The 26,761-nt window shown below is 35.4% G+C and overlaps 2 protein-coding genes across 10 annotated transcripts in view; both read left to right on the top strand.

The window, feature by feature from the left end:
- Positions 1-233: 233 nt before the first annotated feature.
- Positions 234-10,130, top strand: LOC127879942 (ATP-dependent Clp protease ATP-binding subunit clpX-like, mitochondrial). Its single transcript, XM_052427070.1, has 6 exons — positions 234-379; positions 1,464-1,628; positions 2,867-3,138; positions 4,651-4,947; positions 7,590-7,682; positions 8,208-10,130. Exons 1-6 carry the CDS (start codon positions 358-360, stop codon positions 8,343-8,345), a joined length of 987 nt encoding a protein of 328 aa, XP_052283030.1. The 5' UTR covers positions 234-357; the 3' UTR covers positions 8,346-10,130.
- Positions 10,131-12,471: 2,341 nt separating this feature from the next.
- LOC127879937 (ATP-dependent Clp protease ATP-binding subunit ClpX-like) overlaps positions 12,472-26,761 on the top strand; it is a 33,644-nt gene continuing 19,354 nt past the window's right edge. For 4 of the 9 annotated variants that reach the window (XM_052427058.1, XM_052427050.1, XM_052427052.1 and 1 more), the window contains exons 1-5: positions 12,605-12,771; positions 15,425-15,574; positions 20,895-21,110; positions 22,236-22,339; positions 22,859-23,033. In XM_052427058.1, the coding sequence (XP_052283018.1) occupies positions 12,741-12,771; positions 15,425-15,574; positions 20,895-21,110; positions 22,236-22,339; positions 22,859-23,033 (676 nt within the window). In that variant the 5' untranslated portion in view covers positions 12,605-12,740. The other 5 variants (XM_052427051.1, XM_052427053.1, XM_052427057.1 and 2 more) reach the window with 5 other exon arrangements.

Raw genomic sequence — 26,761 nt, 5'->3', positions numbered from 1 at the left:
TTTAGAAATAAAAAGACCCAACAGATGCAATTCTTCTATTGCATATGTGTAATTCTTTAATGAAGTTACATTAATATTCAGACCTTACTGTGCCATTTATAATTAACCAACTGTTTGTAAATTAAATCCTTTTTAATAACCAAAAAGGAAATAAATGTTTTCGAGTAAATTTCGACCAAAGGACTTAGTGAGCTTGGGAACTTTTCATATGCTTGTTTGTGCCCTTTCACAGCGATATATCCAAGATTCTCGGCCTGTCGTCTAGCCCTGTCAATGAGTCAGAGCGTATGTGGGAGGAGGGGGACACAGACGTAGACGCTGAAGAAGACGTGGTGCTGGGCAAGAAGCAACATTCTCATGCTGGGACCAAGTGGAACAGGTAGGGGAGTGTAGTTAGGAACAGATAGGCCTGATAGTCACCCCTTCTGACATTGATTTTATATTATAATTGACCTTGATTCAAGGTTTTTATCTTGAATTTTTTTAAAGGTGTTCATAATAAAAAATAACGGAAATATTGGAAAATAATTGTCAGAAAACTGACATCAATTTTGGGGCAACTTCATAGCAATCCATTTAAAGGTTGTTAAATCAATTTGAAGTGCCATCAAGTTGCAACATCTATTGTCCAATCTTCATCATGGCACTTAGGTGTAGTATTGGACCAAATGTTTCTCAGTCAAGTTCTTTACTGGTTTATGTGGGTTAAAATCTATGTCACAGGGTCTTTTTTAGAAGTTTTTAAACACTACCGGCAATACGTTCAGCCCAATCTTAAAAATGTTAGTTATATATTTGTTCTCATAATTTCTAGTAATTTCTCTCGCGAGTGAGAAATGTGACATTTCCTTAAAATCATGCCATTTTCCTCATGTTGCCAAATTTTAACCATTTGAACTCTTATTTTATCAGTCACATTTAGATCTACTCATCATGAAACTTGCTCAGATCTTTACAAAATTGTTTTGTTATGATATTTGGACTGAGTTGTAAAATGATCGTGGATTGACCAGACTAGTGGGTGCCAGCTGTTGGGGCAGTCTTCTTTATAAATTGGCTGTTCTCTGTAAAAAGGGGGTTAAATGCATGTGCGTTCAGTATCGTTCCAGATAAGCCTGTGCAGATCACGGACTGCTGACTGCACAGGCTAACCTGCAACGACACGCACATGCATTCATGCATTAAACCCCCTTTTCACAGAGCACGGCTCAAATCTTGTGTTAAAATGGTGCACACTGCCTGATCAGAACAGTTTCAGTCCTTGTTTAAACACCAGGCCTCACTTGATGTGTAAGCAGGGCTTTGTAAATAAAGTATAAGCATCCTTGGTCTAAATGCTGCTATTGAACCAATGATTGGTACCTGCAGGCTAATGGAAATAATATAAATATTAGCTTAGTCATATACAAATTGTTGTTGCAATATTATTGATTTCTTCATACATTTGACCTCATGATGATCAGGGAAAACACTGCTGGTGCAGACAATAGCAAAGATCCTGGACGTGCCTTTTGCCAGCTGTGACTGTACCAGTATGACTGCTGCCGGGTATGTTGGGGATGATGTCGAGTCTGCCATCACTAAATTGCTGCAGAACGCTGGAGGAAATGTCGAGAAATGCGAACAAGGTAGAATATACAGAGTCAAAACAAATACCATAATGATAATGAGTTGTTGACAGAATATAAGTATATTTTTTAAATTTTGAAATCATATTAACTCTTAAAAAAGTTAAAGAGGCTATACACGTTTTAATTATTTATATTTTATTATGCCCCCTTGAAGAAGAGGGGGTATATGTTTTGCACATGTCGGTCGGTCCGTCCGTCCACCAGATGGTTTCCGGATGAAAACTCGAGAACACTTAGGCCTAGGATCATGAAACTTCATAGGTACATTGATCATGACTGGCAGATGACCCCTATTGATTTTCAGGTCACTAGGTCAAAGGTTAAGGTCACAGTGACTCGAAACAGTATAATGGTTTCCGGATGAAAACTCAAGAATGCTTACGCCTAGGATCATGAAACTTCATAGGAACATTGATCATGGACCTGGCAGATGACCCCTATAGATATTCAGGTCACATGTCAAAGGTCAAGGTCACAGTGACTCGAAACAGTAAAATGGTTTCAGGATGATAACTCAAGAATGCTTATGCCTAGGATCATGAAACTTCATAGGTACATTGATAATAACTGGCAGAAGACCCCTATTGATTTTCAGGTCACTAGGTCAAAGGTCAAGGTCACAGTGACTCGAAATAGTAAAATGGTCTCCTGATGACAACTCAAGAATGCTTACGCCTAAGATCATGAAACTTCATAGGTACATTGATCATGACTGGCAGATGACCCCTATTAATTTTCAGGTCACTAGGTCAAAGGTCAAGGTCACAGTAACTCGAAACAGTAAAATGGTTTCCTGATGATAACTCAAGAATAATTACTCATAGGATCATGAAACTTCATAGGTACATTGATCATGACTGGCAGATGACCCCTATTAATTTTCAGGTCACTAGGTCAAAGGTCAAGGTTACAGTAACTCGAAACGGTAAAATGGTTTCCTGATGATAACTCAAGAATGCTTACGCCTAGGATCATGAAACTTCATAGGTACATTGATCATGACTGGCAGATGACCCCTATTAATTTTTAGGTCACTAGGTCAAAGGTCAAGGTCATAGTGACAAAAAACGTATTCACAATATGGCTGCCACTACAACTGACAGCCCATATGGGGGGCATGCATGTTTTACAAACAGCCCTTGTTTTAATATAATGTCTATATTATTTGGAGTAGGTGCTTTGCAAATATATGTTTTATAAGGCTAATTGCAAAAGGTTCGAATTTTTTCATACAGGCATTGTGTTCTTGGACGAAGTAGATAAAATCAGCCGTAAAAGTGGGGCAGGTAGTGTATTTGCCAGTAACAAAGATATCGGAGGAGAGGGTGTGCAACAGGCGATGTTGAAGATGATAGAGGGAAGCATCGTAAAGATATCTGAAAAGAAGAATAAGCCCTCGTATAACTCTGAGAGCCAAACTGACATTGACACCACCAACATTCTGTTCATAGCTGCTGGGGCGTTCAGTGGGCTGGAGAAAATTGTCAAGAAACGGATGAATGTCAAGGTATTTGATAATGTGGGACATGTTCACGCGCAAGAAGCATTGCTACATGTTTTAAATGGTTTTCGCAGGAACAGTTTATTAAGTTTAGATGCTATATATATTTTTTGCTGACATACACAATATTTTTTTTGACACATGTTACTCATGCTAATTTTAACCTCACAGGGTAAAATATAATGGCAAATGTTCCTTTGATCTTCAGGGGTCGTTATATTCAGGATTGATCTGGAACACCGGATTTCAAGGCACCAGGGTCACTTTTGAGATCAATAAAAATTCAAGGAGTTTTGTTGGGTAGGGGGGTCAGGAGCGAATCTTGGTTAATTTCGGTTTTACAGAAAGAAACTCCTGCATCGATATCATCAAATTTAGTAGTTTATTACAGGTGTCTTGTTTATTTGACCCTCGCAGATTATTTCGTTACTGCGCCACATGGTGCATTTTTTGTGCAAGCGGGAACATATTCCTGTGAATTCCAATCGAGCGCGCCAAGTATCAACAAAGCGTTTATCAACATGGAGTAACGACGAACAAAATCCCAAGTTTTAAGGCAAATTTTGACCCGTAACCTTTGTTTACAAGCTTATAAATGTAATTATTGTTAATATTTTTATTGTTTCTTTACATAAAAGATTAATTTGATAAAATGTGACATTGGAAGAAAGAAAAATGACCGTGAATCTTACTTTGCATGAATGGGTGGGTGGGGCGTGGTTAATTTAGCCACTCGAAGAAAAATTAATTACTATATTTCCTTGTAACAGCATCAGTTTTTAGATGGAAATCGTTCATATTATACGTATATATTGATGTGATATTCTGTAGTGCTGTTTATATTATGGGCTAAGGTCGTACTTTTTAATGATTATTTTTTTATTGCAAATTTTTATTCTCTCTAAGAATCTGAAGCATCTTTCGAGAATGGTATGTGACTTCTCTTTTTTTTTAGTTTCATTTGCTTTGATGGTCCCAAATAAAATAAGGGACCCTGCCTTGATAGGAGGTTTGTGGCAGTATAAATTGATATATAGTATATTATACACAGGGAAATCTTCTTACAAGAATACTGGCTTAATTTTTCAGATGTTAATGCATTATAAAAAATTTAGAAAATGATTACACTTCAGTTTGTAAATTCTTGGAAAAAAATCATTCTTTTGCTATAATAACATGCATTTAAAACTGCTTGGAAATGCAATCTAGCAGGGTCTGAAAATGATTAAAATCAATCTTCGGCAGGGGGCCTTCGCCCCCCTGGTCCCCTTACAAAGGCGCTGCCCCTTGACCCTGCTGGTGGCCTACGACCCCCAGACCCCTGGCTTGTTTTCAGGATTGGCAATTTGGTTCTGTTATGACCCCTGGAGCTTTTTCAGGCCATACAACACAATATAGTTGCCTTTTTTGAAGATTTGTATATTTACCTTTTTTCCCTTCAATATTTGATCCAGCTTTTCAGTGTAAGTTGGGGACATTGACCTTTATTATCCTAAGTGAGCTTCCATTTCAATTCAGGTCCTCGGTTTCGGGTCGCCAATAGATGAGGGAAAGGAAGAGGCGAGCAGACAAGCACTGTCAGCATCGAGCACTGACAAACCATCCATGAAAGAGCAGAATGAAGAGCGTGATCGTCTTCTGCAGGAAGTTCAGGATACTGACCTGATTGCCTTTGGACTGATTCCGGAGTTTGTGGGCCGCATTCCCGTCGTGGTTCCCCTGCACTCGCTCAGTGAAGACATGCTGGTCAGGATCCTAACAGAGCCACAGAACGCTCTGGTCAAGCAGTACCAGCAGCTATTTAGCATGGATGAGGTAGACTGTAATGTACTTGTGAAACACATTTCTAGACAATTTTAAGTAAAATTAGAAAAAAAAATGTATTGTCCATGATAATTTCAAATGGTCATTTATTGAGAATCCACAAAATTACATGCCAATAAATTTGTGTGGCTTTAAAGTTTATTTAATATTTACAGTGCCAGTTATATTATTGACCTTGTTAGCTAAATACAGTGAAACTGCAGTAATAAGACCACATGTGGGACTTTTGAAAAGTGGTCTTAATAGCAAGGTGGTCTTAATGCAGAGCTTTCATGAACTTTGATGGAAAGAGAATACTAATTGTTAATATTGAATTAACTTTAAACTTTTTGCAAGCAATGTAACAGTAATAAATCAATACATTGTACAAAGATAGTATTTCAAGCTTTTCAAACAAGAAGAGAAACATAAGTTTCATCATGATACATACTTTACTCTTTACTTAAAGAAAAAGTTCATTGCTGTTTGCTTAGCATAGCTTTTAACTCTATTCACCTGTTTTTCATAAGGGGTTATTTCTATTAGTAGCGCCATTTTTTTTATTGCACCATTGAAATTCTTTTTTTGTCACAACCTTGTCATTAGGTTATCAGCTCCATTAAAGTCTAATTAAGCAGATAAATGTTTAATTTTCAAATGAAGAACAGAGCTTAGAAAATAACGTTTGGAAGAACCATGAAGTTTACAAACTAACCCACTTGCGCCTTTCCAATCCCAAATAATTCAGCCAACTGTTGTTAAGAATTCCCAATTACTTGCGTTAATAAAATCATTTTTCCTTTTAAAAACAACTCTTTCCGTTTTCGCTTATCAATTTTGAATAACGATATGGCATACAATTACCAGTGTCAGATTTATTCAATTCTCATTTTCAGCTATATTCATTTCACAGTAACAGCTACATTCATTCCACAGTGTCAGCTATATTCAATTCACGGTGTCAGTTAAATTCAAATCACTGATTCATTTATTATGCCCCCTTTCGAAGAAAAGGGGGTATATAGTTTTCGCACTGTCCGTCTGTCACACTTTTTGTGTCCGCTCTCTAATTCAAATAGTTTTCATCCGATCTTTATGAAACTTGGTCAAAAGTTGTATCTAGACAATATTTAGGCCAAGTTCGAATATGGGCCATGCCGGGTCAAAAACTAGGTCACGGGGTCGAAAAAAACAAATCCAAGGGAAGTAACAAGCTTTAAATGGACATAATTATCTGACCTGCCAAATTATATATTTTTGTTAAATAAATCAAAGTGGCGCAGTAGGCGGCATTGTGTTCCTGACATACGTTCCTGGTAAAAGGTCAAGGTCATCCTTCAAGGTCTAAGGTCAAAAATCCAAATCCAAGGGAAGTAATAAGCTTTAAAGGGAGATAATTATTCAATATTGAACATAGCAACTTGATATTTGGCATGCATGTGTATCTCATGGAGCTGCACATTTTGAGTGGTGAATCTACAGTCACGGAAGTGGCTTTTAATTATTTGCTTCTAAAAATAGAGATTTGTTAGAGACAATTATTTTCAAGGGAAGTAATTTATATAATTATAAATCTCAGATTATATATTTCCTTACCAAGAATTTAAGTTCTTTTCACAGTTACTGTACAGATTTTGATTTTTATTATTTATAACTCAAATGATTTGTCAAAGGTTTTTTTTATGATATAATTATCATTTCTTTCCTGTACTAATTTGTGAATGGTAGGGTTCATTACATACCTGTGGACTTATGTCCATAGATACATGATGAACTCTGGCTATGATCTCTTTGATAAACCACAGGCCTTGGTTGTCAGTGATGTCTGACTTGGTCATTTTTTGACTGTCTACAGACCCCCCCCCCCACCCCGGTTTGATTGGACAAAAACCAAGGGGGAAGTAATAAGCTTTAAAGGGAGATGATTTCTATACCTGCCAAATGATAAATATAAATTTTATTTCAAAGCGGCGCAGTAGGGGGCATTGTGTTTCTGACGAACACATCTCTTGTTATTTCATAGTGTTGGCTGTATTCAATTCATAGTTTTTGCTATATTTAATTCACAATGCCAGCTGTATTCAATTAACAGTGACAGCTATATTCAAGTCATAGTGAAAGCTATATTCAATTCACAGTTTCAGATAGATCCATGTCACAGTTTTGGCTATATTCAATTCACTGTTTTCACTACACATGTATATACTTGACAGTGTCAGCTATATTCCATTCATAGTGACTGCTAAATTCAATTCACTGTGTCTGCTATATTTAATTCACAGTGTCAAATATATTTAAATCACATTGTCAGCTATATTCAATACACATTGTCAGCTATATTCAATTAACTGTGACTGCTGTATTCAATTCACAGTGTAAGCTATATTCAATTCACAGTGTCAGCTATATTCAATTAGCAGTGTCAGCTTTATTCAATTAACAGTGACTGCTTTATCCAATTCAGTGTCATCTATATTCAATTCACAGTGTCACTTATATTTAATTCACAGTGTCAGCTATATTCAATTCACAGTGTCACTTATGTTCAATTCTCAGTGTCAGCTATATTCAATTCACAGTGTCACTTTGACTTATGTTCACTTCACATTGTCAGCTATATTCAATTCAAAGTTTCACGTATGTTCAATTCACAGTGTCAGCTAGAATTCACTGAGGAGGCCCTTCGAGCAATAGCCAGGATGGCAATGGAGAAACAGACAGGAGCCAGGGGTCTTAGAGCAGTGGTTGTAAGTTCACGTAGATACTTACTCATAACAGTAGTTTTGATTTCTCATTTTGTTAAGCTGGTTGCTTGCTTTTGAATATCAGCATCAATAATAAATAGTTTAAACTATAATTGATGTTTTAAATTGTGAACACTTGCTGAACACTGTTATGGAGGTAGGGCATTTTCCATCCTTATGCTGTTTTCAAATCACACCATCTTTAATACTTGTAAAAAGATATCGGTGCAGACTGCTTTTGAAAAATAGTGTTATAATTTCACTAATTGTGTGGTGGACAATGTATAGTCATAGTGGCACATGGCATGTGTTGAAATCTATACGGTCTTGAAATATATACTATGTCATAAACATTTGTTCAAAGAAGGCTAGAAATAGACAATAAGTCAATCATGAAGAGACTACCATCTTTTTTGTCCCATAGAAAAGCTACTTTTATTTTTCTTCAAGCATTGCTAACAAGTTAGTTTGAATACATTGCCGAGGTAAATCATTAAAAAGATCATAAGGTTCCTTATCTACTTTCAGGATAAATGTCAGCTAATGGCCAGCTATGAGGTACCTGGGTCTGACATCAAGAGGGTGATCATCACAGAGGACGTAGTCAGAAAGAATAAACCCGCGGTGTACGTCCGCGAAGGCATGCAGAAGTTCCAACATGGCTAACAGCTGGGATACACAGTGTACTGTGCCTGTTTCAGCTGGGATACACAGTGTACTGTGCCTGTTTCAGCTGGGATACACAGTTTACTGTGCCTGTTTCAGCTGGGATACACAGTTTACTGTGCCTGTTTCAGCTGGGATACACAGTATACTTTGCCTGTAACAGCTGGGATACACAGTTTACTGTGCCTGTTTCAGCTGGGATACACAGTTTACTGTGCCTGTATCAGCTGGGATACACAGTTTACTGTGCCTGTAACAGCTGGGATACACAGTGTACTGTGCCTGTTTCAGCTGGGATACACAGTTTACTGTGCCTGTAACAGCTGGGATACACAGTTTACTGTGCCTGTAACAGCTGGGATACACAGTTTACTGTGCCTGTTTCCACATGTCAGATGCTTCAGGCTTATGTTGATGTTATGAAATTATCATGATAATGCTTTTATGATGTACCTCATCAACAGAGTTGTATTTGTAAACAGATATCCAATAAAATTCATCATGAGAAAATCTCTTATATGAACTTAAAATTTCACCTAATTCCCTTAAGATTACTTATATTTCCCTACAAATTACTTGTTTCTGTTGACAATAACAACACTGTTGATGAATGTGTGACCTGATATCTCATTTTAAGGCCAACAATTTGTTATATTTATTTTATAGGAATGTTGTCCCTTAGCAAAATACAAATAAAAAATAAGACTCTCTTTCCAACTTTTTTGTTGATCTATTGGTCGAAAAATTGTATTTTTAATTTAAATTGCCACATTAAATTGTTTTTTAAAAGTTCCCATAATTAAAAAAATGTATCTAAGGCAGATTTTATGTGATGACATAATGTTTTGACTTTGACATGTGATCTTTAAATCAATCGGTTATAATTTTTTGTTATAATCTATTTGCTTTTGTGAGAGTGTTCCATTATTATTGTAAATAAATTATGGCTATGAAGACAATTATTTAAACAACTGGTTTTGGGCTTGTTTGGAAAAATATCTTTGCTGGTAACATTGAGAATTCAGAATAAAATTTCTACAGGACAAATATGGTGTGCAAACTTGATGACTGGTGTTATTGGATATTTTTGTTTCATTCCAATAGAAAATTAAGTAGGAAACATGAAATTATTTGCTTTAAATTTCAAGAATATCGATCATGTGAGTAGTCTGTTGACACGAATATTGATAAATGTACAATCAATAATTTTAGAAAGATGAATATTTTTTTAAATACATGTATCAGATATAATATTTCGGTCTTAAAATTGACCACAACTGCATGTTTAGTTGAAACATAAATGTATATTCCGTGTCAAGTCACATAATGTAAATGTTTTCGCAACCTATTCTGAATTGTGTTTAAAAAAGTCAGTTAATCAATTGTTCACTTCATAAATGAATTAACTTTTATAACAACAATAGATCGCTACATTTGTAATTCATATACCGCTGTCATTATTATATTTTGATCTTGTTGGCATGACAACAGGATGAACATATTTATTGTCCCTTGATATGCTCCTTAAATTTATATTGTTTTCAGTAAACAATCTTATTTTGGCCCATACTTAAGGGACAATAAATAATATAATTTAAGGGGCAGCTTAAGCAATGCACTCTCAAGAATGTTGTATGATATTACACAAGATTTATGCCTGTTATTGGTATTCAATGTTATTGACCACAAAGATTTGTTATATGCCTTGTTTTCTTATACGTTCATGCTGATTTGTTATGGAATAAAACACAGTGAAAATTGATTATAAAGCATATTTAGTATAAAGCATATTGTTTTGTCAGAATTGTGTACGCTAACTGTTGAAATCTATGATCATAAAAGGTACATTGTGCTGCAAAAATGAGCATGAGCGGATCAGCTTTTAGTTGCATAATTTACGATAGTTCTGATTCAAATGCTCCAGCTTTAAGATAAGAGAAGATAAGATTTATTTAAAGTCGGCAAGAGTGAATAAACAACAAAAATAAGCTCAGGCAGCTTGTACAACCGACTATAAAACATTATGAATAAGGATAACAAGTGTATAAAAGCTGAAAGACTGAAACCAATTTGTAATTAAAGGCAAATATACATAAAATATATAGAATGATGTTATAGCATCAGATATGGTAATTTACAAAGTTTCGATTTGTCTGCTTAAAAGTCAGATAATTATTTAAGAAAAAAGAGTAAAATATCCACTAAATTTCTTGTAAATAAATAATTGGTTTAAAACAAATATTTCAAGTACAAAACATATATAATACAGCGTTGTTACTAGACATTTAACATTTTATAAGCATATATACGTAAAGCAGCACATAAGTCACCAATAGACAATGTACAGTATCTTGGATTTCTAAAGCACATAAATGTAAAGCACGTAAAAATAAGGCAGAAGCTAGCACGTTTAGTTTACAGAGCATACAAAGCAGCACCTTAAGTCACCAATAAACACTACTTTACACAATACACAGCTTTAATTTTTTTAATGCAAAGTTTAATGCCAACAGATTGTGTCTGTATTGGCTAGTCCGCATTGCTGCAGTTGAGAAATATCACTATAAAAGTTAATGTGCTACACCCTGCTTCTCTTTAGACACGTCAGATACCTGCTTCATTGTTTTATGTTGCACTGGCTATTACTATCCGCTTCTTGTCGTGATCTTTATAGTAATATTATATAAATACACAGTACTTTTATCGAGTACAATAAACGAAGAAGGAATAGTCCGAAAGAATGACGTATTATCTACCGAAAAAAAACGAGAAAACTCGTCTTCAATGACGTTGACTAACTCTAAAGCACGTAGGCATTCAGAGTTTGGCATGCCATTGCTTTTTGTGCCTTACACGCTTTGTCACTGGTTTAACATCACGTACGCCAGTTTTAGGAAAATTAATTTCTCATTAAATGTGATATATGTCAGAAAAAAAATATGATACTGAAATCTGTATTATTATGTGTAATTTTGGATGATTGTCCGTTGCCCATATGCGATAATAAATCGAAGCTGAGTATAACAGAGATCCTCCGGAGATTGTGAAAGAGTCACTATTTTTTACTATTTTTAATTGTCTTGCGTTGACGTCGTCGGAATTCGTTGATAGCGCCTTATATATTAGGAGAATTTCCTTATTCTAAGCAGCCGATAGCCACATACAAGGTCCCACCTTGCCGTGTGTGCCCAAGCATGCATCGTTTGTCAGAAAATTTGTTTAATAAAGTTATCGAAAAAAATCACCACTTACCGGTGTGTTTACATCAATTAGAACCCATTTGTGAACCCAATAAAGTCACGTGTTCATGCACCCTGTACAATGGACCCCGGGTACGGAAAATGTACCAAGATGTACCCGTGAGTACTAACTCTAAATTGGTCGTTGTCGGCTCATTGTTTCAAATTGATTATGTTCATTATGATGTCAATATTCTATAAAATTGCCTTTATATCATCAAAACTCTTACTAAAATTGGCATGTTGTGGCAGGTTTTGTTCAAATGGGATTTTGTCTCGGTATTCGGTAGCGCTCTTCACAACATCGGACTTTTGGCGGGAACACTACCGGTACTTGGGTTGAGTCTAATATATATTATATTTGCCGGGTGACTTAAGCGTATGGTATGTGTTCGGGGTACATAGTAGTATACTTAAGAGTACCCGGGATACTTTTAATTAACTAGTACCCCAGCCGACAATGACCAATCGAGCGTCACTGTTTGCAATTAATTCAAATAAGTGCTCTGTCCGTCGACAAATCAAGGAGTCCAATGCCACAGTAGGCATTCTGGATGAAACGACGTGAACATGCATTGGATGATTGGCCTACGAAGTTTTGTTGGCTAAAACTATAATATCGACTAGCTAGGGATACGAGCTTATTTAATGGGGCTCAGTTTGCATTTTGCAATACATTAACATATTCTTTCGCATTGGAAACCATACACAATTATATTTTGTAATTAATGACGTCAATAACTAAGACGCGCTGAAATCAACAGTTTAAATAAATTTAAAAAAAAGGTCATGCATGTTGTGTATCAATAACCACGTTAACTATCCATGATTGTCATCATTTAAAGAGTCTAAAACGTCATGCGTGTTTATTTTTTTCCGCCAAATCACGTACATAACGTCACTGTTTGATGTCGTCATACCGTGTTAATGTTTATATTTCATACTACTACAAATGAAAACACTGGTCGAATAAAGTTTAAATAATGACTTGCATTTTTTAGAAAAGGTAAATGATAAAGTGTAACGGTTTATAGTATAAATCTAGAATGAAGCGGTCCACAATTGCTGTTCGAGGCCGTTAATCACCGGCGCCACCTCTTGTTGAGATGCATTTATAAAAGAGCATGGGCTGCTTCTGAGATGAAACTAAAGATGGATGTGTTTTATTACATGGATTAACCTACAGGGTGAGTAGGTTTATATTTTTTAACATATTTCACGCGAGTTTAAAATTCGGACAATTTTATGCAATGCCACGAAGGTTAGTTCATGTAGAAATACACACAAACAGACAATCCCAATCGATCTGGAAATGTAGTTACCTTTATCATTTGAGAAGCTTTGGAATCTTTAAAAGCAAATCGATGTTTTTGCCTTTGTGAAAATCAAATTTACACCGTATTAAGTCACTAACGACATCAAATGATTGCTTTAAACATACATACGAGTAGCGACATTAAAAAAGCATTGGCTTATTGTCGATCAAAATAAATGCTTATGCATTCTTCCAAAAGATATGGAGCCAATACTACGGAATACCGTTAAGCCATCGCGGTTACACATTAAAATCCAGAGGGCGAGAATGCGAGAACGCGATAGTACGATGGCGATAATGCGACAATACGATGACGACAGTGCGACAATACGATGGCGACTATGCGATAGTACGATGACGACAATGCGACAGTGCGATAACGACAGTGCGACAATACGATGGCGATTGTACGATGGCGACAATGTGATAGTGCGATAATACGATGGCGACAATGTGACAATACGATGGCGACAGTGTGATAGTACGATGGCGACAATGCGAGAACGCGATAGTACGATGGCGACAATGCGACAATACGATGACGACAGTGCGACAATACGATGGCGCCAATGCGATAATACGATGGCGACAGTATGACATGACTATCGCATTGTCGCCATCGTACTGTCGCCATCTGATTGTCGCACTGTCGCATTGTCGTCATCGCACTATCGCTTGTTGCATTATCGCCATCGTACTATCTATTTCTATTTTTTTCAGTACGTTAACCCAAATCTTTACAGAACATATGTACGCACGTTCTATACAAAAACATGTTAATATTTAACTATATAAGGAACGATCTCAATTAAGAAAATGGAAACATGAATAAAACAGATTGCACGATAGATATCAAACATATGTTATACTCAATAAATCCAATAACTAAATACTGACCATTCTCAAATTAGTTTATTTTCGTCAACGTTGTTTCTAAAGTAAAATAATTAACGATACAAGATGTAACTTGTGCTTGAAAGAAAAACGTTCCATTACAAATGTTTATTTGTTGACAGAAATCTACAAGATCCTTTTGCAACAAATATTTTCTCATAATAATATTGACGCTATTTTTCGATTGTATAACATTATGATTGAATTAAATTTAACCTGGAATACCACACACAAAGTACATGTATATAGTCGGCACCACAACTAAGGGTCAGTCCGGTTAATTAAAACAAACAACTTTGTGTAGTATGTAGGAAACAGTTAAAACAACCAGCAATATTGCAAATCAATACTTAATCATCAAGTCAAAACTTCGTTATAAAATTATATGTATATATTTAAAGACCGGCATACGCGCATTTGATATGCATTCCGTGTGTAATTTCTATATAGAATTTGGTTTACGTATTTACGTTGAAATACATGAAAAAGGAACATATAATCTATTAAATTGATTATATTATTGTGATACTGTCAAATCATATATCGTGTATTGGCGCCACCCTCTGTTCTTAGCGCCATTTTATTAATTTGCATTAGCTCCTTCTCTTGTTAAAGAATGAAAAAGTATATGTTTAAAATGGACGTGTGTATTTGCTTATATAATTGGGTTCACGTAATTACGTTGTTATAATATGAAAAGGAATATTATCTGTCGAATTGAAATCATTTTGTGATACTGTTGTCAAATCATTTAACCTGCATCGGCGCCAAATCCTGTTTTAGCGCCACCACATTAGCATTAGAAACTCATCTTTTGGAAAAATGCAAAAAGTATCTATAAGACCGACATAATAAAATTATGTTGTATTTGTCGTTTATGCAGAAACTTGCATCTGCTGAAAGCAATCTTTTTATGTTGAAAGCGATTGCATTAAGTGTTTCTAAATATGTTGTTAATGTATGTTCCTGTACATTTGTGGATGAATTTATCTTCGCTGAATCCCAATTAATAGTCCAATTTTAAACGAATGGGAAATATTAGTTGAAAAAATAATAAACCTACACAACCTATACCGGTATATTTCTCCATGTATTTTAATACTTCATGTCCTGAGCGCTACATCAGAAGTTGTATTTGTTTTTGTATTAATGCATAATAAAAAGAGGAAGCTTCAATGTTAACGGTAATGATATAGGTTTTACTTAATTTCGTTCTGAATGGGGTCGGATTAACGTGTTTCAAATCCGGTTTGACTTTTTTAAGACAGTATAAAAATTGTCCGTTTCAGCATGTGGCCGAATCGCTCCTTTGTTAAAGTATAGTTGTTTGTAGCCTATATGGATATACTATTATTATTATTTTCACTTAAACTACAAAACGACAACACAAAATAAACGGGCTGTTAATTATTATAATTCGATTTTATATAAATTATTTATAAATTTACAGTATGTCTAAAAGTAACATTAAAGATTGTATTGTATTATTCAACTAGTCCCTCTTAACAAACCGACCTTTACCTAGTTGATTTCCTAATTGTTTATATCGAGACAAGAAAGAGCTAATAAATTGGTGGACAATGACAGCAGCAGGGTGATACATATCAAATAAATATATATATACTTCCCAGTCCTGATGTACCATTTTAGCAGGATTATTAGTGAAGACATGGGTTGTATGGCCAACTTGGTGCGCCTACATGGCTTAACATCTGTCAGAGCAGTTTCGTCCATGAGAACCAATCCAACATCAACTTCAAAATCAATTCATTCCATTTCGAGTAAGTATACGCTTTAAACTCTGATTATAATGTAGATTCAAAGCTCAAATTAATTATATCTTATATATCTGATATTTTTATTATGGCTTGATTGGTCATTGTCGTCTGGGTACTACTTAAATGTACCCAGGGTAATCTTAAGTATACTTAAATGAACTACGGGTATGTTAAATATATTAAAATATACCCGGGAAATTTTAGGCTCAAATGGTAGTTGTTGGCTTTTTTCGCCAAATTATTATGGTCATTTATATATATATATATATGTCAAAATTGTGTACAATGACCTCTATATTATCGAAACTCATAATACAAAAATAATGTTGAGGCCTTTTTTATTAAAAGTGAAATCTGTTTTGTATTCCGTAGCTCTTTTTTTGACATCAGATTTTTGGTGGGAATTCAACTCGGGTTCCGGTACAGTCTAAATTGGCCAGGTTGGTATATTTTCGGTACCCGGGGTACATTTAACAGTGCCTTCCCCAGGAATTTTTTCAGGCGCCCCGGGGCCGATCGGGGGTGGGTTCCGGAGGGGTGTCCCCTCCCTACGTAGATTTTTTTATTTATTTAACGTGTCAATTCACGTTCTGTGGTGCGTTATTACTCAAAGAAAAACAGCGTCAAAAGACGTCATTTGGTGCGCTATGACTCTTAAAAAAAATCCCCCAGTCATTTAAAAATATATTTTTTTATATTGTTTAATTGTTTTAAAACTTTTCCGCACAGATAGTAAAATCCCGCCTCGAACGATTCCCCAATATATTCTGTTGTTATCAATCTCTTTCTAGTAAATATTTACGATAAAAGCTTTCAGTTATTTCTTTAACACAAACCTTGCCATTTTTCAAGTGACTATTTATAGATTTGATGAAATATTGCCTCTGAATATGCCTCTGAATATGCATCAATCCCCTGACCTGTTGTGTGCTTGTTAAAACGCTCAATACACGCCATTTGTATGCAATAGACGCGACGTTGTACATGCTGCATAATTTTCGCGCTCTTTTTAATTGAGAAAAAGATTCGACACAAAATAAATTTGCACTGCTAATTTGAAGCAAAAATATTTAACGTTGCGGTAACATTTACATTCGGAAGTGTGTTTGGATTAAAAACGCGTTAACATCGACTTACAGGAATGGGTTTCGGATTACAAATTTAATTATTCCCATTTGAGATTTCAACAAATATTAACCGTTGCGTTATAAATTCAACGATAATTTGTTTAAAACACTTTACGAGTCGAATAAATGTTTTGACGGAATAATGCATGAAATTCACGTTGTCCACGAGGATCACGGCCGGTTGCCATCATCAGCCTTCTAACTATCGATTATCGGACGAAACATTTACAAGTGTGCGTAATTAATTCAACGAAAATTTGTTAAAGCGCATTACGTGTCGAATAAATGTCAGAAAAACGAGGTGAATCAGTTCTATAAATGGACATGTTGAAATATACATGTACTGGAATTAAATAAATTGTTATCACATAATTGTAACCGGGAGTCATTTGCACAACTAACTCGCTATAATAATTAATTGTTTACCTCTTGCAATTAATTTCTCGTATTAATTATGAGTCATAGGTAACACTTGTTTACAGTAAAAAGGTGTGATGATGATGCCCGAAACCGTCTTTAATGTTCTGTACTGTACTAATTACCGGTTTTATATTACTTAAATGGTACAACTTCTTGCTAATCAAGCTGCGATAAACTCTTACTTCATGCCCGACGTCAATCAAAAATAATGGTCGATAGTTAACCCCGCCCTCATAAGCATTCGCGTAACCGATTGGACGATGAACTTCACAGTTTGACGACTGGAAAGTTACCAGATACATCCTTGTCAGCATTTAAATGACCGTGTAATGTGGCTAGAATAATCGATACGCGCGTCATGCTATTCTCTTATCAGTGGATTATCCATTACCCCATGTGGTGTTTATGGCGATTACTTGTGAAAGTAGGTACCGAGTGCTCTTTTAAAACAGGAAATATTGATACACTGATAGGGAAACCTTGATTTTTTTTTGACAATCTCCACTTTCTTTTACTGAAGAATACACTGATCGGAAAATTTCAAGCGCCCCGGGGACTCTGATTTCGAAATTCAAGCGCCCCGGCAAGGGGCGCTTAAATGGCCTGGGGAAGACCCTGATTTAAGTCTACTTAAGAGTACCCGGGGTACATTTAAGTCTACTTAAGAGTACCCAGGTTACATTTAAGTAGTAGCCTAGCCAACAATGACCTATTGAGCGCTATTATCCTGTTTTATTAAGCAGAATCCAGTTTTGTGTTATTTCTTTAGTTAAAACATATTTTATTGGTTCAAAACAACAATTATAATAGTCATGTGCATATATTATTAAGAAATAATTTAACCTATCATGGATTAGTGTTTTTTCTTTCAATTTCATTATGTATGTTATTAAATAGAGTTGGTATTTAAATGAGGTCAGACATAAGATCACTAAATTAGACAATATTTGGCAAATAGAGGACCAATAACTGGAGACAAAAATGTATTATGATGCTAACGTCTATGATATTATTTTGCATTCATCCTTTAAAATGTTTTCGATAAACCAAATTGCAAATTAATAAATTGTAATTGGTTTATGGTGTGCTAATCTGTCATCATTTATAATTTACTTAATTAAAGACAAATTCATAGTATTCAACAATTGAACATTTTTCAATATTTTCAATGTATGTTGATCACATATTTATTAACCAGGTTTTTAACCAGGTTTTCAGAAGGAAAAAACTGGTTATTAGATTGGCGAATGCGGGCGGGCTGGCTGGCGGGCTGGCGGGTGGGCGGAACAAGCTTGTCCGGGCCATAACTATGTCGTTCATTGTCAGATTTTAAAATCATTTGGCACATTTGTTCACCATCATTGGACGGTGTGTCGTGCGAAATAATTACGTCGATATCTCCAAGGTCAAGGTCACACTTTGAGTTCAAAGGTCAAAAATGGCCATCAATGAGCTTGTCCTGGCCATAACTATGTCATTCATTGTGAGATTTTAAAATCATTTGGCACATTTGTTCACCATCATGGGACGGTGTGTCGCACGAAAGAATCACGTCAATATCTCCAATGTCAAGGTCGCCACGACTAAAAATAGATTTAAAAAAAAATAAACTTACAAAGGGGGTTAATTTTGTTTGTTCATTTCAAAAGTTCAGTTTGAGTTTTCTCCCTTTATCAGATTTTTTTTTCACAATGAAAACCTGGTTTTGTGACAATTTTGTCCCTTGTTATACACTGGATTGTAAGACTATATATTTAAATAAGACGTTAAAGATTATTATAAGGAAAAACTATGCATTATACAACGAAATGCTGTACCCATTTATGGCCAGCCACATGTTGAATTTGTGTTGATTTGCACATGTAAATGGAAATTCTCAATAAAGGTTGAAATTGCCCGTGTAAAAAATTAAAAACAGCTAGTGAATGCTTTGTCTTTATCATGAGTTAAACATTTACAGCACTTACAAATGTGTTTTGATCTACCTGTACCATTAACTAAATTTTCATGAATTGAGAAAATTGAAAAGTTTTTATTCAGTAAAATTTCTTTGGTTTTTGGGCTGGGACCAATAGTCAAGTGCATTCTGGGGTACTATGTTGATTAAATTGATCAGATTCAAAGAATTCATTTACTACATTGGTTTTTGCATTTAATTGTAGGTGTAAACAATGAAAATGATGGTGACATGTGCTCAAAATTAAAATATGATTAAGAAGTTAAAATTTAATCTATTCTCTAGGTAAATGTTGGCACATGTCTGACACTTAAGGTTTTGTTTCATTAAAACAAGTTGACAGGTTAGGTAGTGTTCTTAATATAAGAATGAAAATTATTTAAATGGATTTTTTACTTTCTTGTTTCCAGCATATTAATGTTTTTTTTAAGAGGATGAAACATTTCAGCAAATCAGGGCTCAACATTAACCTAGAAACCAACTTGCCCTACCGGGCAAGTACTTAGAAAATCTACTTGCCCTGAACCTAAAGCCACTTGCCCAAACATGAAATATCACATTAACTGTAAACCTAATATTTGTTAATAAAGATCAAAATGATACACCACAAAACCTTTTTTATTTTTGAACATTTAACAAAATGATTAGAGCAATTAAAGTCTAATTAAAGTCTAAATTAAATGCTCTTTGTTCTTTTTTGCACTTGTCCAGGCGGACAACTAGATTATACAATAACTTGCCCGGACCCAATTTTTACTTGCCAGGGGCAATAGGACAACCATTAATGTTGAGCCCTGCAAATATGTCTCACTTGGCATTAAACATCTTATGTATTAGCCTAGTGCAATCTATATCCTTTATTTCAAAATGAAGAAGCAAAAATCTTAGTGTGCCATTAATGATTTGTAAATAACTTGATTACCGTAATTACTCTATGTTTTCGGACACTTAAAAATAATAATTTTTTTTCGTGTCCGAAAACTTAGATACGAAAAATATTCACAAAACACAGGTGTCCGAAAACTAAGAGTCGAAAATTGAAGTGTCCGAAAATAGCGTCAATTGTATCAACGACAACCGGTAATAGCACGCGCTTGTAAAAAACCATGCCGTATAGTATAATTTACAGTTATATACGTTTGCACTGCATTTTAAATCATTTTAAATGCTTAATTTATTTGACAGAAAGTTACTACAAGGTTGTACTTTGACCAACGAGTTCAAAGTTGAGCATGTGATGTACTGATACTCGCTAGTATCAACCTGTAATTAACGCAATAAAAACACACTATGAATTCTTTGTTTGTTCATTTCGGATAGTTGTTTTCTAACACCTTCCATTGTTCGTTAAACTTGCAATAGGGTGCATCACGCTTTGAAGCGATTAGTATTTGTCACAGTTATTTTACTGATAAGGGGTAGTACCATTGCGGTAGATAATTGAATTGTTAATTGAAACTACCCCTATCGGGTGAAACCATTGTTTAATACCGGTTTACAAGGTTATTTTCCCAATAACGCAAATGTAATGGTCCGTTGCCCTCAGGCATGCAGCTGCCATGTCTTATGATGTTAATCTGGTTGTAAAACCCCATGATCCAAGTGTCATTAGATATCGAAAACAGGACCGAAATTCGGTAAAATAGCGCTGTAAAAACTTAGAGACATTAATTATGGACGAAAACTCGTGTGTCGAAAATTAAGAGTCACGAAAAATAATTATTTTTGCTAAAAAAAGGGGTGTCCGAAAACTTAGAGTGTCCGAAAACATAGAGTAATTACGGTATACTCACAGCATTGATTGCACTTTTTCTTTCAGAAGAAAGTCATAAAAGCATCAGAGTACCAGTTTTATCATCAGGACAACTGTCTCTGATCCCACCATGCTCAGTTAGTTTTCACAGTACACCGGGCAATTATGGAAAGAAGAGGAATAGTCGAAGGGGCAAGGGAGGAAAACAATCTGTCAATATAGAAGACCAATTTGCTTGTGTTCATTGTGGTTCCCAGTCAGTAGAATGTAGACAACTGAATGGTAGATTTTTAATCAGTAAATAGTTCAGATAATTCCAAGGTTTAAACAGATTTAAATTATTTTATTTTATGCTTTCCGGTGGTTTATAGAGAATTCTACCACAGTCGCACACACATGCACATAAGAATGAGAAGAGCTTATCATGGGTAATTACCCCAATATACTTACGGTAGTTAAAGTGACTTCTCTTTGATTGTTTGCGCACTGTTTATGAATGAAGATAACCTCATTTGATTTTCATTGTTGTGATATCACATTTTCGCGGAAAAGTGGAGGACGTTCTGTTAATATAATTCTCATTTATAACCTTTAAATCGCGGAGAACTTGTTAATGAAATTTTGTTAGAATGCAAATAATCAACGAGTAACCGTTGGTTATTGCGGTAATAACCAACGGTATGTCGTTCAGATGCTTGTTTTCAAACAACTCGGGCTACGCCCTTGTGGTTTAATTACTATGCATCGGAATTCCATACCGTTGGTTATTACCGCAATTACAAACGGTTACCTGTCGATTATCACTTAAATGTCAGTGAATTAAAAGTGAAAATTCACTGTTTCTAACAGTGATAATTATTGATAATTTTCACTGTTTTACTGTGAAATTACGACACGTCATTTTTTTTACAAAATTACATCATTATCGCAGCCACATTCTTCAGTGAAACTCTTTTACAATGTAAAAAAACAGTGAAAAAAGCATTAAATGAAAAGAAAATTTGTTGGATTGGGTGGAATATTGATTTTAATTCACTTGTGGTCATAGAAAATATATATTTTCACTTGTGGCTACGCTTGTGAATTAGAATTGATATTTCATCGAATCCAACAAATATCCTTCATTTATTTGATGCTTTCCAGTGGTTTATTGAGAAATATCAGTGAATTAAAACTGATAATACATGTACACTGTTTCAAACATTGATAATTAACAGCGAAAATTATCGATAATAGAGAATACTGCCCACTCATGAAAAATGTATTTCTATAATCACTTGTGAATTGAAATCGATATCCACCAAATCCAACAAATATCCTCTTTATAATAAATAGTGTATGATATATTACAGTTTGGGATTACAAATTTATAAAAAGGTGGAATAACAAGTTTGTTTTATTTTTTAGATGAAAAATTTTTGGTAGTGTGTAATGAGTGCCATAGAAAATATGAAGTTTGTGAAGACCCAGTCGCCGAAGAAAACAGCTACACTGACATAACACCTAAAGAGGTTAATTCATTTTATTTGAACTGCTCTTTTTGAAAAAGGGTCTTAATGTATGTGCGTAGAGCATCGTCCAAAAAGCCTGTGAAGTCAGCTAATTCCAATCAGGGACGACATATTTTACTTTCATGGAATTTTTTGTTCCAAGGAAGTCTCTTAAGTAAAAAACAACAATCTAAGCAGAAAGTATCATCCCCGATAAGCCTGTGCGGACATGAAAGGCTTATCTGTGATGATACTTTATACACTGTGTCACATGCATTTTGACTGCGTTTTTTCAAAGCTCAACACATTAATTATATATATTTACATTCAGTTAGTTACTAACTTTTATCATTGTTCTTATTATTTCCAGCAAGGGAAATAACTGGAATCGAGGACACAACAACATGAACAAACACTTAATACAGACAAAATGAAATATACATTGATACTAATTAAGAAAGCTTTGCATGTAGTTATTATTAAAAATTTAGTTAAATGAAAGTGTTAAATAATCAGCGTGTTCATATATTTCTTTTGTAGATCAAAGCTTTTTTAGACAAGTACATAATTGGTCAGGACATAGCCAAGGTGGTATTCTCAACAGCAGTGTACAATCATTACAAACGTGTCCGCCACAATGCAACTCTCAACCCTCCAGAGACCCAAAATCAGACGCACGAAGTGTACGAGTCAGGCAGGACATACTACCCAAAGGGTGAGACATTTCGCTCTTGCACAAATCATTAAAACCCTTAAAACAAGAACAGACCTTTCTTGATGGGTCTTTTTCAGTTCAGGTACTACTTTAAAGTACCCTGTGTACTCTCCAGTATACTAAAATGTAGGGGGTAGGGAAAAATGCTCAAAAACACTAGAGTGTGGCCTGGAGCCTTAAAGGGTATTTTTAGTACCCGGGTCATATTTTAGTGTGTTTAAGAGTACCTGGTGTACTTTTAGTACTCACAGTATATGAGCCAACAAAGACCAATTGAGCCTTACTTACCAATAGCAATGTATATTACATGAACAAACATTCATTTTGGTACATTTAATGTTGTAAGGCAGTGACAAGAAAAAAAGTCAGATTTCCATAGTAAATACAAGCCATTGATAATAATATATAATACGTGCAAATGACATTTTGCCTTGTGAACACTCTAGAGGCCACATTTATTGCCTGATCTTCATGAAATTTGGTCAGAACATTTGCCCTATTGATACCTCGACTGAGTTCGAAACTGGGTCATGCTGGGTCAAAAACTAGGTCACTAGGTCAAAAAAAAGAAAAACCTTGTGAACACTGTTGAAGTCACATTTGAAGCCCAATCTTCATGTAACTTTGCTAAAATGTTTATCCAAATGATTTATTGGTTGAGTTCAAAAATGGTTCCGGTCCGTTGAAAAACATGGCCGCTAGGGGGCGGGGCAGTATTCCTTATATGGCTATAGAGAAACCTTGTGAACACTCTAGAAGTCACAATTTTTTACCAATCATCATGAAACTTTGTCAAAACATTTGTTTCATTGATATCTCGAACGAGTTCGAAAATGGTCCAGATCGGTGAAAAAACATGGCCCCCAGGGGGCGGGGCAGTTTTCCTTATATGGCTTTAGTAAAACCTTGTTAACACTCTAGACGCCATATTTATTGTCCAGTCTTCATGAAATTTGGTCAGAAGATTGGTCTGTATGATATCTTGGATGAGTTTGAAAATGGTCACGTTTGCTTGAAAAACATGGCTGCCAAGGGGCGGGGCATTTTTCCTTATAAGGCTATATATGGCTCTAGTAAAACCTTGTGAACACTCTAGCCCAGTGGGCATCAAACGTTGTGCGCACATTGCTGCAACGTAATATTTAGGTCGCAACGTCGGCAACCATTACCAAACGTTGCCACAACGTTGCGTACAAAACATTACCCGGACGTCCGGTTAATGTTTTGTATGCAACGTTGTGGCAACGTAATATTTAGGTCGCAACTTCGGCAACCATTACCGAACGTTTCCACAACGTTGCATACAAAACATTACCCGGACGATTCATCAAAGGTTGCAGTTTGGTTGTCACAATGGTGTATATGAAAGTTTTCCCGACGTTTTTTTCCAACGTTCCTGCAACTTTGTATTTAGGTTGCATTTGAACGTTGCAGTTTGGTTGTACCAATGGTCTATATGAAAGTTTTTCAGACATTTTTTTCCAACGTTGCTGCAACGTTGTATTAAGGTTGCATTCAAACGTTGCAGTTTGATTGTAACAATGGTGTATATGAAAGTTTTCCCGATGTTTTTCTTCAACGTTGCTGCATTGTTGTATTTAGGTTGCATTCAAACGTTGCAGTTTGGTTGTCACAATGGTGTATATGAAAGTTTTCCCGACGTTTTTTTCCAAACGTTGCTACAAGGTTGTATTTAGGTTGCATTCAAACGTAGTATTTTTTAATTCTTTTTCATTAATAATATAAAAAATAAATAAACAAACTATTTACTGCCAACCGCTCTTTCGAGTATTATCGGCAGATATGCACACTGTTGAGTCCGTTTCCTAGAAAGAACCAGTACTTGGTGTCTAAAGAGGAGATAATAAAACGCTCCCCGAGTAGGAATCGTACTTTATAATAATACCGTTTATGCATAGCATCAATGAAAATATGATTTCTTGTAAATTTTAGACATTCAATTTTTTATATTTTCCAGATCAGTTGCTTAAATTTAAAGATGCTAAAGATGAACTTTAACTCAAAATTGCCGGATAAAATATTTTGTTTAAGTTGTGTTATGCATTAAAATGGTAGAATCTATAGTTTCAAAGTTTCAACAAAAAATAAATAGTCAACATATTTGTCTGAAACTTACAATTGTCGCTGTGGTGTAGTGGATGAGGTGTCCGCCTAGCGATCGGGAGTTGGTGGGTTCGATTCCCACTCGGGGAGCGTTTCATTTACTCCTCTATAGACATCAAATAATGTTTTTTTCTAAGAAACAAACTCGAAAAAATCCCTAAATGCCGATACTAATCGAAAGAGCGGTTGGCAGTAAATATATTTTTTTTATATATTATTTAAAAAAATAGAATTTAAAAATACTGCGTTTTAATGCGACCTTAATACAACTTTGCAGCAACGTTGGGAAAAAACGTTGCAGCAACGTTGGGAAAAAACGTCGGGAAAACTTTCATATAGAATTAGGTACAACCAAACTGCAATGTTCGAATGCAATCTAAATACAATGTTGCAGCAACGTTGGATGCCCACTGGGAGAGGCCACATTTATTGTCCAATCTTCATGAAATTTGGTCAGAAGATTGGTCTCAATGATATCTTGGATGAGTTCGAAAATGGTTGCGTTTGCTTGAAAAACATGGCTTCCAAGGGGCGGGGCATTTTTCCTTATATGGCTATATATGGCTATAGTAAAATCTTGTTAACACTCTAAAGGCCACATTTATTGTCCGATCATCATGAAACTTGGTCAGAAGAATCAGCCCAATAATATCTTGGACGAGTTCAACAATTGTGTCGGTTGGCTGAAAAACATGGCCGCCAGGGGGCGGGGCATTTTTCCTTATATGGCTATAGTAAAACCTTGTTAACACTCTAGAGGCCACATTTATTTTCTGATCTTCATGAAACGTGGTCAGAAGATTTGTCCTAATGATATCTTGGATGAGTTCGAAAATGGTCTCGTTTGCTTAAAAAATATGGCCACCAGGGGGCGGGGCATTTATTCCCAATATGGCTATATATCATGCTTTTCTAGTAAAACCTTGTTAACACTCTAGAGGCCACATTTATTGTCCAATCATCATGATACTTGGTCAGATGATTTGTCCCAATGATATCTTGGATGAGTTCGAAAATGGTTCCGGTTGGTTGAAAAACATGGCCGCCAAGGGGGCGTGGCATTTTTCCTTATATAGCTATAGTTAAACCATGTCACTCTAGAAGCCATATTTATTGTCCAATCATCATGAAACTTTGTCAGAAGATTTGTCCCAATGATGTTTTGGACAAGTTCGAAAATGGTTCCAGTTGCTTGAAAAACATGGCTACAGTGGACGGGGCATTTTTCCTTATATGGCTATAGTAAAACCTTGTTAACATTCTAGAGGCCACATTTATTTTCCGATCTTCATGAAACTGGGTCAGAAGATTTGTCCTAATGATATCTTGGATGAGTTTGAAAATGGTCACGTTTGCTTAAAAAATATGGCCGCCAGGGGGCGGGGCATTTTTCCTTATATGGCTATAGTAAAACCTTGTTAACACTCTAGAGGCCACATTTATTTTCCGATCTTCATGAAACTTGGTCAGAAGATTTGTCCTAATGGTATCTTGGATGAGTTTTGAAAATGGTTTTGTTTGCTTAAAAAATATGGCCACCAGGGGGCGGGGCATTTTTCCTAATATGGCTAGATATCATTCTTTACTAGTAAAACCTTGTTAAC

This window comes from Dreissena polymorpha, chromosome 4 (genome assembly GCF_020536995.1).
Source record: "Dreissena polymorpha isolate Duluth1 chromosome 4, UMN_Dpol_1.0, whole genome shotgun sequence".
Lineage (NCBI taxonomy): Eukaryota > Metazoa > Mollusca > Bivalvia > Myida > Dreissenidae > Dreissena > Dreissena polymorpha.
The sequence above is the reverse complement of the archived record's forward strand: the minus strand, read 5'-3'. Positions and strand labels throughout refer to the sequence as shown.